Source organism: Mytilus edulis, chromosome 5 (genome assembly GCF_963676685.1).
Source record: "Mytilus edulis chromosome 5, xbMytEdul2.2, whole genome shotgun sequence".
Taxonomy (NCBI): domain Eukaryota; kingdom Metazoa; phylum Mollusca; class Bivalvia; order Mytilida; family Mytilidae; genus Mytilus; species Mytilus edulis.
In genome coordinates, this window is record NC_092348.1 from 85,834,427 (window position 1) to 85,853,199 (window position 18,773).

The following is an 18,773-nucleotide window of genomic DNA, read 5'->3' on the forward strand; positions in this document are numbered from 1 at the left end:
AGACGAAATTTGAGATTTTGCATGGTTTTATGGCAGACTGGCTCTTAACTATATAATAGATATTGTAAAGTTGTACAGTAACAATTCGTTATCGTTATTTGGTATTATTTTTTGTCCAAGGTTTTTTTTATTCGAAAATGCGTCCAATATTGTTTCCCTTGGTTCGACGGTTTTTCTGTCGTATTAAGCAACATGCACCTGGTGGATCTCAACTTCTTATATATCAGTCCTCTTTCAGGTTGAGTTGCTGTGTGTTTTAGGATAAGTCTTGTCATTCTGGGATTCAATTTAAAGTACAAGAACCCTATGGAATTCTATACAAAATTATTATTGATTGAATACCTAGTATGCATTTACAGAGAGAAAAGTATAAAACTATTTAAACTGAACCAAATTTGAACAATATCATAAGCAAATGTTGATTGGCATGGATAAATAGTTTAACCATTTTAAATGATTATTTGTTCCCCCTGCGGAAATATTAGTTTTAATAATTATTGTTTTACCAGAATTGATCAGATAAAGGGTATAAATGTAACACTCGATCCAAGAAGTTTATGAGATGTTTTAATTCTATGTTCACGGTATGATATACATCAAACTAATCATATTTGGAATTCGGTATGCAATACTATGCTCGGTATGATATACATTAAACTAATTATATTTGGATGTTTCTATTCGTCGAACACGGAAAGCAAAGGTATGTTGATATCTTTTTATAATATTTTCAATCATATGCGATACAGATTTTTTTTTTTTAAAACATCCGATATATTTTTTCCGCCAAACGGAACTTGTATTCTGTTTTCCCTTGAATACCACATTCTATTAGGTAAAGGGTTATACGCCAAACAAATAAGGTTTATTGTAAAAACTTACAAAAAAATATACAAATTGGTTTTGTTTTGAATTCAATGAATTAACTGTGGAACATTCTTGAAAATCCAAAGCTCATGAAAAGGATGAAGAGCTATAAAAAAAGGATAATAATCTTGGTCAATTCCATTGAAATAGATGTTGTCCTAAATTTTGTGAATTTAAAGAAAACACGAATTCAAATTGTTTAATGCATAATTCTTCAAGTTAAAATTTGTTTACCACTATTTGTAATGATATTACAGAGAAATGGTTAAAATAATAGTTTACTACCTCCATGTTATACCTTATAAACGAGGAATGTGTCAAAGAGACAGCAACCCGGCCAAACATCAGAAAACAGCTCTTGACCACCAATTGGTCTCCAACACAGCGATAAAGTTCTGCATCTGGCGGAGGCGGGATGGCCTAACAAAAATGTTTTTTGGTTAAACGAAAGTGGGCGTCAAACTCAACATTACAATAAATATACAAGACTAAGAAAGGCCAGAGGATTCTGACTTTGGACGGATTCAAAAAAGCTGCGGGGTTAAATATTTCAGTGTGATCTCAACCCTCCCCTTTATAGCTCTTGCCAATTTAGAAATAAACAAAAACACAACATATTATTTTACATAACTATTTAAAATATATACATTTTTTGTTTTGATGTGTAAATTCTGAGCAAGAATTATGTTTGGATCTAGTTTTTTTTTGGAAATATTTCATTATAATGATATGAAGTATCATGAAGCAAGAAAACACACCTGTAATTGCTCTCTTCAGTTGAAATCATAAATAAAATATCCATAAAAATAACCCCTTTGTTCTGGGAATTGAATATATTTCTTTTATTTTAAATTTTAAATTTTGATGTATTGTTCTGGCTGTTATACATTTCGAATGATGCGAATTCCTTTACACAGCTATGTAACGACTTCATGACAATCAATAATCAATAAACGATTCTGCGTAGCATGAAAATTAAATCCGATGTGACTTGAAAAAAATAATTGCTTCTCCTATAAATTTATTTAAAAATCAATAAGTAAAAGTAAAAATTAATTTAGATAAACATGTATGATGCTGCATTAAAACAACACAAAAGAAACGGACATTTTATGCAGGAATGATTTGTTATTTAAAAAATAGCAGTAATTCCTTTATTTAAGAAATAATTCATGGGGGCTTGAATATATCGTGATTTTACCACGGGTTGGCCCTTTATGACAAATATTTTACCCTGAGCGATAGCGAGGGGTAAAATATCGGCATAAAGGGACAACCCGTGGTAAAATCTAGATATATTCAAGCCCCCATGAATTATTTCGATTCTGATAGGACACATACGGCAATTCTTTTGGATCGAAGCGCTCTAGGTGTAGGCAAATATTTGCCGTTCCAATAAATAAACGCACTAATAAACTAGCGTAAAAGAACGGAGCAAACTGCATTAGTGACATGCTTGAATTATTTAAAATAATGTATTTAGACAGTTTTGGATGAATTTGAATGATAATTTATTTATATGTCTTTTATGATGTACAATAAAGGGCTTTTGCCACATTTTAGCATCATTTGTGTATGTTTCCTTGTGATGATTTTCGGATTCACAAGCGTGTATTTTCCCGTAAAATGCTTACATTCTAACGTCATTGTTCTATGACGTCGGGTATCTCATTCATAAAAAAGCATATGACGTGGGAGTACAATCGGAACAGCACTGGCAATATATTCATATTTTACCACGGGTGTGTACTCAAAGCGTTTGAAGGACGTCATGTTAGAATGTATATTATAAAGCTATAAAGTTTTCTCTAGAGGTGAACATTTAAATGCTAGTTCCCATACTCAGTTACTGACTATGTATACATCTTTTGTTTAAATGGGGATAAAAACGATATTTTTTTTTATTAAATTGCATTTTTTTTTTACACTCTTCAGCTATTTGGAATTTAAAAATTTCATGTAAAAATTTATACCCATATTGTGTTTGGTTTGTTTTTTATTTTTTGCAAGCATTGGGTTTTTATTTTTTTTTGAAATGTAATAGGCGAGTGATATGAGAGCCAAATTTACATTTTTAATGCACCTACCTAACACACGGCTAAATTATATATCACTAGAAAGCTAAAAATGTGTACTTTCTAAATATCCCGGTCGTCAAAAGAAATTATGGTGCATTTTTTTTTAAATCGAGGTCAAAGGTCATGGGTGCAATTTCAATTCACGGATACTTCCAGTTGTAAAATCGAGTCAAAACAAATGCAAAAACGAAACAATTTTATAGGAATGCTGTATTACTGTTGGGAAAATATATTTCTATCATAATATTAATTAATTTTGGTTGATTTTAACGGTAACGCATGTTACATAACGTTTTCTCTCGGAGTCTTTGAAAATCAACATTTAAGTCACACAAATGTATGTGTAGTCGCCCTTGCATTATCTAAATCATATAATATCTCCATATCATTTGATTGCACGTATATACAAACATATATATCTGCAAATTTGATATAAATAATCCGAAACATAATATTTGAAGCAAGGGGAAAATATAACATATGACGCATTTTTAATTGTTTAGAAAAGTCCCATGATGAGCTGTTTTTTTTAAATTGAGGAAGCGTATGGTCTCCTGTTAGTTTGAAAGCCTGACAACCATAGAGCAGATTTTCTTTTATATATGTTGCAATATGTTGATATATAAAAAAGAAGATGTGGTATGATTGCCAATGAGACAACTATCCACAAAAGACCAAAATGACACAGACAGTAACAACTCATACATCACTAAATCAGATATGATAAGAGTACTAACAAACATAACTAAAATGAGTGAAGTGCTACTGGTATATTTATATCAACAAATTGACAATTTTAATATAAAACATCACAAGGAAAATATAATCACTCATTGTACGTCAAAATGTGTTTGATTTTACTTCAGTCGGCCGCCGTGTATCTTGAGATATATAATTAATCAAACAACACTTAGTAGTTTGTACTCTTTTTAAATATTACACTAGTGATGACGTTCGGCTACTTTGGCACTAAGTATTACTTTTTTTATCTTGTTTCACCGCTTCAAACGGAGGACAAGGCTATCCTAATATTGAACCTTTTATTTGGCTTTCTAATGTTAAAATCCCGTGATCGAAACGTCGGACCAATATGGGATGTTGGACCATTTAGGTGTCGGAATATTGCGATATCGGAATATTATAGCTTCATTTTAACTTGTAATCTCATCATTCTTATCGGTCAACATATCCATACAAAGACAACTTCCTTGGCATGAGCATATATCAGTACAGCAGAGGTTTTGCTCAAAGCGGACACAAGATCTACTATATACAGATTGAATTAAAAATTTGGAATAGACATGAGGGATTTGTCAAAGAGACACCAACCCGCTAAAAAGCAGACAACGGCCAAAAACCACCAATGGGTCGTCAATGCAGCAAGAAACTCCCAAACCCGGAGGCGTTCTTCAGCTGGCCCCTAAACAAAAATGTACTACTTTGAAATGATAATGGACGTCATACTAAGCTTCGAAATATACTCAAGAAGTTAAAATAAAAAATCATACAAAACTAAGAAAGGCACGATGCTCCTGACCTGGGACAGGCGCAAAATTGCGGCGGTGTTAAACATGTTTTTGGAAATCTCAACCCTCCCCCTATACCTATACCAATGCGTGAACAGATCAAATCTTGTAGAAAGTTGGATGACATCATACCGGACCGATGTTGCCTTTTAGCCAACCAAAGTCATACGGAGATCTTTTATTGTTTCTGTAGTTGGGTCGACATTGTCTTGGATAAAATTTTAACCCCCAGAAGAAAAATAATGCCATGTAGAATGTATGCCCCATTTTCATTGTTTCTAATCTCCTGATCAGTCAAACTTGTTAATAGTTATCAAAGGTGTGTCCATAAATACGGTGCATTGGTAGTGATAAACCTAAATGAAAAAGAGTAAAAAAAATATTTATAGATAATATACATTCTACTAAAGCCATACATCTTACTAAGAACTTTGTCAATAGGAATATCGTACTCTTTATTAACTGCCGCAGATGTGCCATCATCCAAAAGACAACACAGAAATGTTTTTAAAGCAGGTGGCATAATTTCAATTGAATAATCCAGTGAAATGTTTTTAGATAATGGATATTCATCTGATTGGATTACAACTTTACCCTATATCTGCTTCCGTAAAGTAGCTGCACTAAGTGCTTGCAACCAGTTTCGCAGTCACTGCTCAGATCTTTAAATTTTACAGACCGAATATCACAGTCATTTTAAACGGTTAATTTTCCGTCATTACGGCATAAGACAAAATTATAGAGCTACTGTATACAATATTGGATGTACATTGGCCTTGTTGAAGCTGTATACATGTAACTATAAATTGACCATGGTTTTTTAGTTTTTGTTGAAGCTGATAATATGTTGTGTAGTTTTCTCGGCGGCGATCCTCGGGCAGAAGTTAAGCCCGGTTAACTGATCAAGTAATTAAAGTTGTTAACCAGAATACTTCCTTGTGTACAGGCACGTGCAGGCACGTCATCTTTAATCGTCGAAATGTTAGTAAAAGCTGTTTTATGTTAAGAACTAAATAGCTCTTTAATTTCTGATTTCAAATTTTGTAGCAAATATTTAGCGATGCAAGCTCGATAGTATAAAGATTTAATAGTAAAATTATTTTGTAAATCAGATCATTGTAGGAGATATATGAAGTAACACTCAATACAGCTTGAGTTTGCTCCTCAGAAGATACCTTATGAAGTTGTGTAACTTGCTTATAGGTTTTATACATTTGCAAAATATACAAACAGACAAATCAGAATGAGTTGTAGATCTACTGTCCTCGTTGATATATGAGAAGATCTACTGGTCGGTAGAATTGGTACATGTAGTACAAAGTCTTTGTACAGACAAAACAGAAGTTGCTAGGTTGTGCTTACTTTTGAAATATTTATAGCAACTCTTATGATATTTTATATATTAAAATGGGATGTTTTCATTTTTTTCATATTCATCGACTAGTCTTCTGTAAACTTCATCTTTTCGTTTTCCCACTGCGGCAATACAACTGTATCTTCATTTAAGTGTTAACTACATAGTTTCTATGTAGTAAATATATGACAGACTATGCATCTGTGTCAATAAATGGATAGTTTTTTTTTTTTGCTTTTTAGGAAAGGAAGGGTATCATTGTGAACTGGACTGTGAAAATTTGACACGACTCGGAAGATTTTCTACAATTTTCCGATACGATTCCTTATTTAGAAAGGGGTGAATTCTACAGAACTCAAAAACTATGTTTTACTTTGATTTGATCTTTATTTTGGACGATTTTATATCTATTTAAGCTACACTGAAGTTAAAGATAGAAATAGAACCGTTTAAATATGATTTATCGTACTCTAATAGCACTATTAAGTACACGGAAATCGACTAATATATTCAGTAAAAAACGATAACGAAATAGATAAGGGATTCCGGAAATTATAGTGATTTTACCCAACATCATAAAATTACAGAAATTCGTGATTTTAAGAAATGTTGAGATAAAGTCTTGATCTTGAATGAAAAAACGATAACTGATGAGTAATTTGGTGTGATCTAAAACGGATAGATTGCAAAAACATTTGATAAAAATTTAATTGTAGATCCGAAAAGGTCGGGATTATGAAAATTTTCGTACAAAATGTCAAATATTTAGAAGGAATGCAAAAGCATGCGGACTTACAGTTGTAAATATTGTTTTTCATTATTTTAAGAATCTAATTCACTTAATTATTCTGTCTAAAAGAAGAGATACGACTAATTTCCTTTGCTTGAAAAACATGCCGTAATTATATAATTTTCAACTAATTTCTGAAATAAACGTCAATTTTACAAAAACTGCACCGTACGATTTTGTGACGACCGGGAAAAAATCAAAGTTTAATCATTATTCTTTCATTTAAAAAAAAATTAGCCGTGTGTTAGGTGGGTGCATTAAAGTCCTTAACTAGACGTCTTTTTCAAATATTACACTCGCCTATAACCGCGTAGTTAGATATAAAAGGCCCCGAAATGGCAAATGTAAAACAATTCAATCGAGAAAACGAGCGGCTTTATTTATGTACAAAATAATGAACGAAAACCAAATGTGATATACAGCTTAACAAACGACAACCACTGAATTACAGGCACAAGATTGCCAATAGGACAACCATCCAATAGTGACTAAAGGACGTGGTCTTGTTTGTTGTTTATAGTCTAAGATTTTACACTTTTTGCTTTGCAAGGTTTTGGTCAATTTCGCTGGAGTACCAAATTTAGTATTTAAGAACGCGTGTCCGATTATCGCGAGTTAATATAACAGTTTTAAAAAGATATGTCAAAATCGAATCATTTTGATAAGAATAGACATAAGTTATAAAATAGAAAAAAAGACGTTGTATTATGTATTCATTCAATCAATATTCATTATTGTCAAGTAAATGTTTTTTTAAACCCACATGGATTTTCATACTTTCTTTTTAGAGAATATGCTGTAAAACAAACGTGTTCTTCAATAAACATACATAAATTTGAATGAACACGCTTTGTTAAAAGCCGTTTATAAAGAATTGTATTAATACAAATATAACTGCAAAAGAATAAACTGGGACGCAAACATACTAAAACTGAAAAACCAAGTCCTCTTTATAAAAATGTATTAAAGAATAAAGTGAAACATGATCTTGTAAAATTATCTAATAAATGTTTCTAAGTTTATGTGACTGCTAAATGAGTTTTTTTTCACTCATAAACAATGAAATTCCAACGGATGAAATTTTAATTTGTGATAAAAATGTGCAGTATTGATTCTAATAAACTCCAGAAAAGCTGGGTGTTTTTAACGGTCTATTGGAAATATTTTTTATGAAAAATATATACATGTTTTTGTATACATGTGTAAGTAGAATCGAAGTTGTTATGTTACAAAATAATCACGAAGGTAGTCCGATAATATAAACAAGATTATATCAAACTACACCATCAGTAAAAATACAATCGAAAGAGCATGTAATTAATGGAAACCAGAGTATTGATACATGTATGTATGTATTAATATTATTTGAGCTTGATACCCCCAAGCAAATAAATCCCTCAATAACATACATATCATCTAACAATCAAGTGCATGTAACAAAAAAGTCCCAAACCCAAAATAGAGAACGAAAGGTAGAAAATCTTCGACGTTCATCCACTTATCCAAGAAGTTATTAGGTCACAATAAAACCGAAATTGATGTGAGCGAGAAAAATATGGTTCTTAGCATTTTTTTAATAACTTTTTAAATAATGAATACACAAATGTACTGCTCAGCGATAACATTCATATATTCTTTTCTTTATAAAATTAAACTTATCGAACTTACGAAGGTAAATAAAAGACATTAGTGTTAGTAAAAAAAAAAGGAATATTTTTATCAATATGTTGATCTTTCTTATTATGCATAATGGTTTCCGCTTGTGCTAACTTTTGAAGGTGTTCCAATATTAATTTTCTTTTCTTTTCTTATTCAAGTACTAGTAACCGAATTAGGAAGGAAGAATTCCTTCGAACAATATATCACTGTGCTGTTATTATTGCAGGGTTAAGTAATTGTTTAAGATATAAGATAAATGAATTTACACGAGTTTAAGTCCATAAATATAACAGTGAAGAAATTTCTAAAGCAAGTGAGAAATTTGGACAAGCGGTTGTTTCTTTAGAACACAGTTTGATATAGGGCTCTATGATTGAAACATAGAAAGAGATCAGAAATGACCTGGTGTTACACAGCATGCAACTCAGTGGAGAAAAAAAGTTATATTTACTAATAGGCATATATATATATAGGAAGCCACGGAAAAGGCCAATTACCTGTTTTTGTTAAAAAAAAATTAAAAAAAATTAGACCCCTAGTTTCAAATTTTAAACATGGCACCATTCGAAACCTGGTGCAAACGATACGCCTGTTTCTTCTCTACAAGACCTGTACAGCCATTCCCCGTTGTCTTACATCATCAACCAATCCGTTGACAGGTGTGAATTTACTGTTGTAATGAATGTTATATTGTACTCTGAAAAGAGGTCTGGACTGTTTGATAAATAGATGTGGTAAATCCCATTTTATGACAGAGCTGTATACTGCAATGTGTGGACGGATTCTCCGCCTTTTTAAATATTTTTTAGAATTTTCGAACGGCCGTTGCTGACTTTTTCTAATTTTCGGTTTTTAGATATGTACCGATTGTCCGGTTGTCTGCGGCATGTTGATATTGTAAAATATTAACTGCGAGTCACAATAGGAAGCCTTTTGTCGAGTGAGCGCAGAGAACGAGATCAAAAAGCCTTCATATTGTGTCGAGCTTCCTATATAGATATAGGAAGATGTGGTGTGAGTGCCAATTAGACAACTCTCAATCCAAATAACAATTAAAAAAAGTAAACCATTATAGGTCAATGTACGGCCTTCAACACGGAGCCTTGGCTCACACCGAACAACAAGCTATAAAGGGCCCTATACCTATTAGTAACAGTCTATCAGACAACCTCATAATCGATTTATGGGGCTGTATTTGTGTCTTTTAGAAGTGTTTTCTTTGTTTCACTTGCAAATCGGAAGACGACTTGATCGGGTCAAACTTGTGACGTCGCTGATATATCTGGATCAACATTTTTGACGTCACAAAGCCATGATATGCAAGCTGAGCAGAGTGACATATAGGTCATATGGACAGTGGGACGACCTATAAATCATCTTATTGTCCGCTGGCGTATTGTTTGTCACTATTAATTCTTTTGCAGTTACTTAATAAAAAGTAATTACAATTCTACAGTTTTTAACGCACATACTTTTACAATCAAACACGATTTTTTTTAGAATGTACTAGTGAAAAGACGTATTTGTTTTGACAGCATGGCCTCTAAAAAAGCAATCAAAAGTATATATTTTAGTTTTAAGAAACACTTGAATGATATGTATTCAACATGGATTGTATAAACAGAACATACAACCTCTTTTCATTACCTTTTCTACTTCAGTCTATATTATCAAAAGGACTCGATTTTGATAAATATAGTAATATACCAAAAATTATACTAAGGAAAACATATGTTCGATAAAGAACAGATATGTTATTGTTAGGGGACGACCATTTAACTTCAAGGCGAAGATGGGTTTTTTTTCCAAAAAAAATGTACCCTAATTTCATGAAGAAAAAAAACTTGTGGTCAAGCAGATGACGAAGAAAATATTAGGAATCCAGATTATCCCCATACCTTATATTGTAAAAATTTTGAAAAATATAGTTTGATTGATAGCGTCTCATATTATTTTGCGTAAAAATTCTGACTGACAAAAAACTATAACCCTGAAGTTATATTGGTGAACTCTCAGGATTTAACGCATTTTCCCGAAGTTTATGCATGTGTTATCTAGGCTTTTCATCTCAACTTTTACTAAATTCTACTAGTATGTCTGTGGCTTAAATTGTTTCTTTTATTCTAATTCGAGAACTTGTTAATATTTTTTGTAACAAAATATAAATGATAATGTAATGCTAAATAAGGCAAAAAAAAAAACCCACTGTTTTTGTAAATTAGCGCTTTTGACGATCCTTGATATTTTAAAAGTACACTTTTCCTTGTCGACATTTGTGAACGTTTTTATCAACATGATAGGTATTTCAATGAGAATCAATTGCAGCCCTTTGATAGGATACTTGTTTCTGTATTGATATACAATTTATAACAAAAATAGCCGTTTGATTCCATTTAATCCTTCTTAGTTTTTGTCTAATATGATGAAAACACCTCTTTAATTATACTCCGGTAATTAACTAAAGGGCACTTGTTTTTAATTAATCTGATATAAACCGCAAAAGTTTTCCTTTCGGTAATTGGATGTCGTAGTTCCACATGGGAAAATCAAAACGAACATTTACCGATATACGATATTTTTTTTTCTCAAAGCGAAAGACGGTGGCCTATAAATTGCTTCTATACACATCATTTTCAATCAGCGTAATCTATATATTACTGGTAAATTGAATATGGATGTTGTTACCGAAAATTGCTTATCAAAATTCGTTCATAAGGTACAAATATTTGGTTTAGAATTCGCCTGTATATTTGGTTAAAAACTGAATATCCTAACTTTATGATAACTAATAATTTTCTTGATAGAGGGTTGCTGCTCACAAGGAAGCTATTTAACCAAGAGTTCCAAATGGTGAAGTTGAAATCATCCCTTCGTAAATTTCACACACGCCATCACGAGTTGGTTGAACGTTATGGAATAACCATTTCACAAATGATATCGGATATGTTCCTTACATCGTAACTACAATTCCATTCCCTTTCATGAATGTAACCTACCGGATTTGATATAATATGAGCAACACGACGAGTGTCACATGTGGAGCAGGATCTGCTTACCCTTCCGGAGCACCTGATATCACCCCTAGTTTTTGGTGGGGTTCGTGTTACTTATTCTTTAGTTTTCTATGTTGTGTCATGTGTACTGTTGTTTGTCTGTTTGTCTTTTTCATTTTTAGCCATGGCGTTGTCAGTTTATTTTCGATTTATGTTTGTCTGTCTCTCTGGTATCTTTCGTCCCACTTTTAATTTTCCCAACGGGAATATAGGAAAAGTTCGTAAATTTAGAGAAATCAATGCAAATATTGTGACGAAATATTTGATACAACTGTATAACAAACTAGTTTTTTTTCTATGGTCGGGTTGTTGTCTCTTTGACACATTCCCCATTTCCATTCTCAATTTTAGGTCTAAAACTATTATTTCACTATAAGTAGAATCAATATCAATACTACAAATTATAGTAGGGTATTGTCAATACTAATTTAAATAATCTTCTAAGACATCATCTTTATCATTACAAGATTAATGCAAAAGAATAATTAACTATTTCTTGATAGAACAAATCTTTGATGAGATATTAATAATCAAATTAACTTCACTAACAAGTTAACATTTATTACATAACTTTGGAAATAATAGAAACATCTGTTCTTAAACAACTTAACAATTGGACATACTTTCAGACAATTTGATATTTGGCTATAATAATTAAACAAGTGACGTAGCCATAGCATCAGTACTGCTATATCCGCTTGAACAAGAGCTGGATTGCCAAAATTCGAACCTCTCCGTAATAGGTGTCATTCGATTCTGGTCTGTCTCTTCTACAGCGACAGCAATGCCTTAAACCATCATAAGCATTGTTCACAGCTAGTTTCCCCCAACACGTAAAAACCAAGTTTCAGCTCTCATAGAAGTCGCTCTTCTATTGAGAGTAAGATAAATGAAAAAGGATAGACCATACTATATATTATGTCTAATATGTTTAACCCCGCCACATTATTTATGTATGTGCCTGTCCCAAGTCAGGAGTCTGTAATTCAGTGGTTGTCGTTTGTTTATGTGTTACATATTTGTTTTTCGTTAATTTTTTTACATAAATAAGGCCGTTAGTTTTCTCGTTTGAATTGTTTTACATTGTCTTATCGGGGCCTATTATAGCTGACTATGCGGTATGGGCTTTGATCATTGTTGAAGGCCGTACGGTGACCTGTAGTTGTTAATGTCTGTGTCATTGTGGTCTATTGTGAATAGTTGTCTCATTGGCAATCATACCACATCTTCTTTTTTTATATAGTACGCAGGCATCAACACCATTATTTAGTTTTATTACAATACAAACCATTTTATATCTAAATATAATAAAGGCGATATGGTATGATTGCAAATGAGACAACTATCCGCAAAACTTCAAATGAAATGGATATAAAAAGCAATTATAAACAATCGTACGGCATTCAACAATGAGAAAAATCAATACCGTATTGTCGACTAAAAAAGTCCCCGACATGAAAAATATGAAACAATTCCATTTTGAAAACTGACGGCGTAATTTATAACAAAACAATTCACAAAAAACAAATATGACAGACATGAAGCAACGACAACCCCTTAACTACAGGCCAGGCACATAAAGAATCAGTGGTATTAAACTGATAACCGTAACTGGAATTACGACTATATGGCGACGGCAGATATAGGTAAAATCTTTAGTCATTTTTTTCAAATGTAGCATGTTTTTGTCAATAGTTACTCAGATACAAGGTTTTTCTATACCATTACATCATATTTGAATCGTAACGGTGCACTGGAATTGTCTAAGCGCTTTGAAAATTGCCATTGAAAAATTCGGGATGATAATCGTAACTCTGGCATTTTTCTTGTTTGATAATCGTAATTTCTTTATCGGATAATAGTAACTGAAAAATAATAAATAAGTAGATATTTTAATTTCTTTCAAGGATTCAATGTTGTGTGCGCGTTTAAAGGGGGGAAATGACGGAATTGAATGTTGAGCAGAATCACATTTATGTCGTCCGAACACGAGTTTCTAAAATGAACACAGAATTGGAACTTTTGTCTAGATCATAATGAAATATAGATGATAAAACTGTTAAAAGAGGTGCAAAATGGGTACCCTCAAGTTACTCTAATGCAGGAATGTTTCAACATTAGTTTTTAATATAACGAAATGAAAATTAACAAGTACAATAAAAAGTAAAAAGAAACAACCAAAAGTCACCAGACAACCAATTATTATAGTTTCAATTATCTACCAGTTATAAGAGGCTTATTAGGTAAACTCGTTATTTATATTTATTTGGCGACTAATAAATTAATTTCTATGTGTTTTTAGAATTAGAATGCAAAATAACAGCATTAGGGACAGAATACAAAGGCCAGAAAAACGTCACAGTCACAGGTATTCAATGTAAAAAATGGACTTCTGATTGGCCTACCCCAAGTTTCTTCAAGGAATATGTTGGTGACCAGGAAAATTATTGTCGCAACCCGGACGATACATCAGGAGGTCCTTGGTGTTATACAATGGACCCGACTATAAGATGGCAATATTGCGATGTACAATATTGTGGTAAACATACAGTTATGTTATCTGCATGCTTAATAATAAAATGAAGTAGAGTTACATTAACCTTTAAGTTACTTGATATGATGGCCAATGAGACAACTCTTCACAAGAGACAAAATGACAAAGAAATTAACAACTATACGTCTCCGTACGGCCTTCAACAATGAGCAAGTCAGCTATAAAAGGCCCCAAAATGACAAATTTAAAAGAATTCAAACGAGAAAACTAACGGCCAAATTAAAGTACAAAAAAATGAACGAAAAACAAATGTGTAACACAGCAACAAACGACAACCACAGAATCCTGGATCAGTCTGTTTCTCAAAAAAATATTTCGTCTAAGATTGATCTTTTAACGTATACTGAATTGTGCATGACTTACGATCAATCTTAGTCTGACCTGACTTGGGGCACATCATATAGATTTAGTATAAAGGCGGCATTAGTTAATGCCTGGTCCTTTTCATTGTTTATGAGATATAAGCCATTAAAAATTTGGCGGGAAGTGATTCTCTCTTCAGATTTCATACATTCAATTTTGGCATCTTTTGTCATTCATAATTTTTTTTTTAAAGATTTAGAAATAAAATGAAGAAAAAAATACTAAAAGTTCGCGGACAAAATTCTAAATGGCACCAGACCAAAAAGTCAAAAAGAAGAAAAGCTTTTATACATCCTTTTAGTTTTGAGGTTGGGTATGTGAAAAAGTTTAAACTACCGTCCACTTCCCTTTTTACCACTAATGTGACCTACCGGTGGCCTATAAATTGCTTCTATACACATCATTTTCAATGAGCGTAATCTATATATTACCGGTAAATTGAATATAGATGTTGTTACCGAAAATTGCTTATCAAAATTCGTTCATAAGGTGAAAATATTTGGTTTAGAATTCGGCTGTATATTTAGTTAAAAACTGAATATCCTAACTTAATGACCATCAAAGGGTCTTCAATGTAGCGAGAAATTCCCGCACCCGGAGTCGTCCTTCGGCTGGCCCCTAAACAAATATGTAATACCCCAGTCCCACTAGGCCACGATCGCACTACGATCTGTGAAAAAAATGCAAATTTTGATGATCGTGGTACGATCGTGTAGGTCGCAGTAAGGTCGTACCACGGTCGTGGTGAGGTCTTCAAGATCGTGAAGAGCGTGGCCAACTTTGAACATGTTCAAAACAATCGTGGTGCGGTCGTGGCGAAATTAGGTCGTAGTAGCAGCGTAGTTAGAGCTCACTAAGATCTTAGTAAGATCGCAAAGGTCGCTGTACAATCGTAGCGAGAGCGTAGCGAAAGCGTGATTCTATTCGGAGAGATTGCGCTACGATCTCACAGCGACGTTATCACGACCTTACTACGACCATCACGTTCTCACCGCGACCCAACTACGCTTCCACTACGACTTTACCACGCTGTTCTCGACCATAGTACGATTCTAGCACGCTCTTGCCGTCCTCCTCACGCTCTTCTCACGACCTTACTACGTTCACACTACGACCATTATTTTCACATAAAATATATATAAAAAAAAACTCCCTAGATTTTGTTTGTCTGAATGTATTTATCCATTAGCTCTAACGGCTCAACCATGCTTCTCGTTTGTATATATATAGATTAAACCGTTGGTTTTTCCCGTTTAAATGGTTTAACATTAGGTTTTTTTTGGGCACTTTATCGCGTGCTGTTCGGTGTGAGCCAAGGCTCCGTATTGAAGGCCGTACCTTGGCCTATAATAGTTAACTTTTATAGATTTTTACGTTGATGGAGAGTTGTCTCATTGGCACTCATACCACATCTTCCTATATATATTGACACATCTGTGTCATCTCTGCTATCTGCTATTGACGGTATTGCTGAGAACGTAGTAAGATCACGGTATGAACGTAGTATAATCGTGGTAAGAACGTGCTATAATCGCAGTTAGATCGTGTTGCAATCGGATATCTCGTGGTATGGTCGTAGTGAGAACGTGAAGAGTGTAGAAAGATCTTTATAAGCGTAGTGAGGTCGCAGAATAATCTCGGTGAGAACGTGGTTTAATCGTAGCGGGATCGTTGTAGAAGCGTAATTAGGACGTAGTAGCATCGTGAAAGCAACGAAAATTAACATTTTCATGCCGCTCATACCGCGACCTCACCACGATCTAAATTTATTTTAGATCGCGGTGAGCGTGGTGCAATCGAGGTCTAGTGGGATTGGGGCTTAAACTACTTCAGTGATAATGGACGTCATGAATATGTTTAAATTGGCGAATCAGATTTTCCCTTCCATATATCTAAAGCTAACAAACACAAACTGTTTTTGTATTGTTATGAGTTACAATTTATGACAAAAATAAGCAAAGACCCATCGAAACAACATCTGATAAACAAATTTAATAATACTTTTAGATATTTGGATGATATTTTGGCTCTCAATAATGACGACTTCAGTATGTATATTAATGAAATTTATCCTGTTGAACTTACTTTAACTAAAGCTAATACTAACAATGACCACTGCCCTTTTCTCGATCTTGATATCTATATCACTAATGGAAAGCTGATAACTAAAATTTATGATAAAAGGGATGATTTTTCATTTCCTATCGTTAATTATCCGTTTTTAGATGGTGACGTTCCCTTGTCACCATCTTACGGTGTTTATATATCTCAACTTGTACGATTCGCTCGTGTATGTAACAATGTTTTAGATTTTAACGAGAGAAATTTATGTATTACTGAAAAATTATTACACCAGGGTTTTCGATATCACAAACTAGTCAAAACATTTACTAAATTTTATCATCGGTATAAAGACATCATTCGTAAATATAGCTCAACATGCAGACTTCTAATACGTTCAGGTATTTCACATCCAATTTTTTATGGAAATATTCTTTATAAAGCACAAAGGTGTCAGTATTCACCTCAGAAACTTACAAAACCTTTGAATAGACTTATTAAGAAGGGATATAATTACGATACTGTTGTCAAGTCATTAAAGATTGCATATTTTTGGCGTTAATATTGAGTCACTGATAAGGTCTTTGCATCGGAACTAAACACATTTATTCTAAAAACAGTTGTTGGCATGACACGGGTTATGTTCTTCTCATATATGTTATGATGGTATGATACTAAACCCCTAACGGGAAGGATTGTGCCTGATGTTCATATGATGAAATCATAATCTTTCAGTCAGTTTAATTGAAGTCTGGAGCTGGCATGTCAGTTAACTGCTAGTAGTCTGTTGTTATTTATGTATTATTGTCATTTTGTTTATTTTCTTTGGTTACATCTTCTGACATCAGACTCGGACTTCTCTTGAACTGAATTTTAATATGCGTATTGTTATGCGTTTACTTTTCTACATTGGTTAGAGGTATAGGGGGAGGGTTGAGATCTCACAAACATGTTTAACCCCGCCGCATTTTTGCGCCTGTCCCAAGTCAGGAGCCTCTGGCCTTTGTTAGTCTTGTATTATTTTAATTTTAGTTTCTTGTGTACAATTTGGAAATTAGTATGGCGTTCATTATCACTGGACTAGTATATATTTGTTTAGGGGCCAGCTGAAGGACGCCTCCGGTGCGGGAATTTCTCGCTACATTGAAGACCTGTTGGTGACCCTCTGCTGTTGTTTTTTATTTGGTCGGGTTGTTGTCTCTTTGACACATTCCCCATTTCCATTCTCAATTTTATTGTTTAGTGACAATTTCTTTAATCGATCAATCTCATTTTGTATTTATGACTTTTTCAGTGTTTTCAACACCAACAACATTAAAAAACGCTGAAACTACTGAAAAAATGTCGACAACTGACATAACTTTGTCAACTGATAGGCAAACAACAACTGACAAATCTTCTACAACAGAACTACAAACTACAACTGACAAAACTTCTACAACAGAACTACTAATAACAACTGACAAAACTTCTACAACAGAACTACAAATAACAACTGACAAAGCTTCTACAACAGAACTACAAAGTACATCTGACAAAACTTCTACAACAGAATTACAAACTACATCTGACAAAACTTCTACAACAGAACTACAAACTACAACTGAAAAGACCTCACCAACTGAATATCAAACAACCAATGAAATGATTTCTATAACTGAACAGAAAACAACAGTTGCTGTTAAGCCACATCAATGTTTTTGTCCATGTGGAAACAAGAAATTATCCGAGGAAGAATTGTATGCTGTGATTAAAGAACTAGAGAAAAAGCTTACGGTCGACAAGAAAACTACGTCAGCATATATTCGACGTCACACAAGTGCACGTGATGACCGGAAATCGTCTGTTACTATTGGTACTGTTGGTATAGTTGTTGTATGTATACCTGTGGTTTTAATGACATTAAGTGATTGTATTAGATTTTTTTCACGAAAATAAAGATGAAATCAAAGTCTGATGTATATGAACCATTTAAGACATCGCCAAGGATCTGTTCGATTTATTGCAACAATAATAAATTTGGTGTATTTACTGTTTTCTGATTGGTTAAAATTATTAGTTTTATTTTCAATGTTGTCAATTTTTATGGCGACACGCCCACTCTGACGTTGTGTATTCATACTCCAACATGTGTGTACATTGTTATTGTTAATATAAATAATATAAAAAGTTCTTTGAGTCTTATTTTTGATAGAAATTTATTTATAATGAATGGCAATAATTTATTTTGAATTTATTGACCCATAAAATTAATTTTTGACTCTTCACATTTTACATAATCCGCTTCGCGGATTATTCAATGTAAAGAGTCAAACATTAATTTTATGGTTCAATAAATTTAAAATAAATAATAGCCATTCATTAATTATGGTCAATTAAAAACTAAGTTACGTTGTTCTATTCATGAAATTCGTCCTTGTATGCCATATCATTGATAAGATAGCTCATTTTTAGTTGGAACTTTTTCA

At 33.0% G+C, this 18,773-nt stretch overlaps 1 protein-coding gene across 1 annotated transcript; it reads left to right on the top strand.

The window, feature by feature from the left end:
- The first annotated feature begins 444 nt into the window (after positions 1–444).
- Positions 445–18,515, top strand: LOC139524680 (uncharacterized). The gene is made up of 3 exons (XM_071319675.1): positions 445–703; positions 13,630–13,866; positions 17,600–18,515. Exons 1-3 carry the CDS (start codon positions 634–636, stop codon positions 18,241–18,243), a joined length of 951 nt encoding a protein of 316 aa, XP_071175776.1. The 5' UTR covers positions 445–633; the 3' UTR covers positions 18,244–18,515.
- Positions 18,516–18,773: the final 258 nt, after the last annotated feature.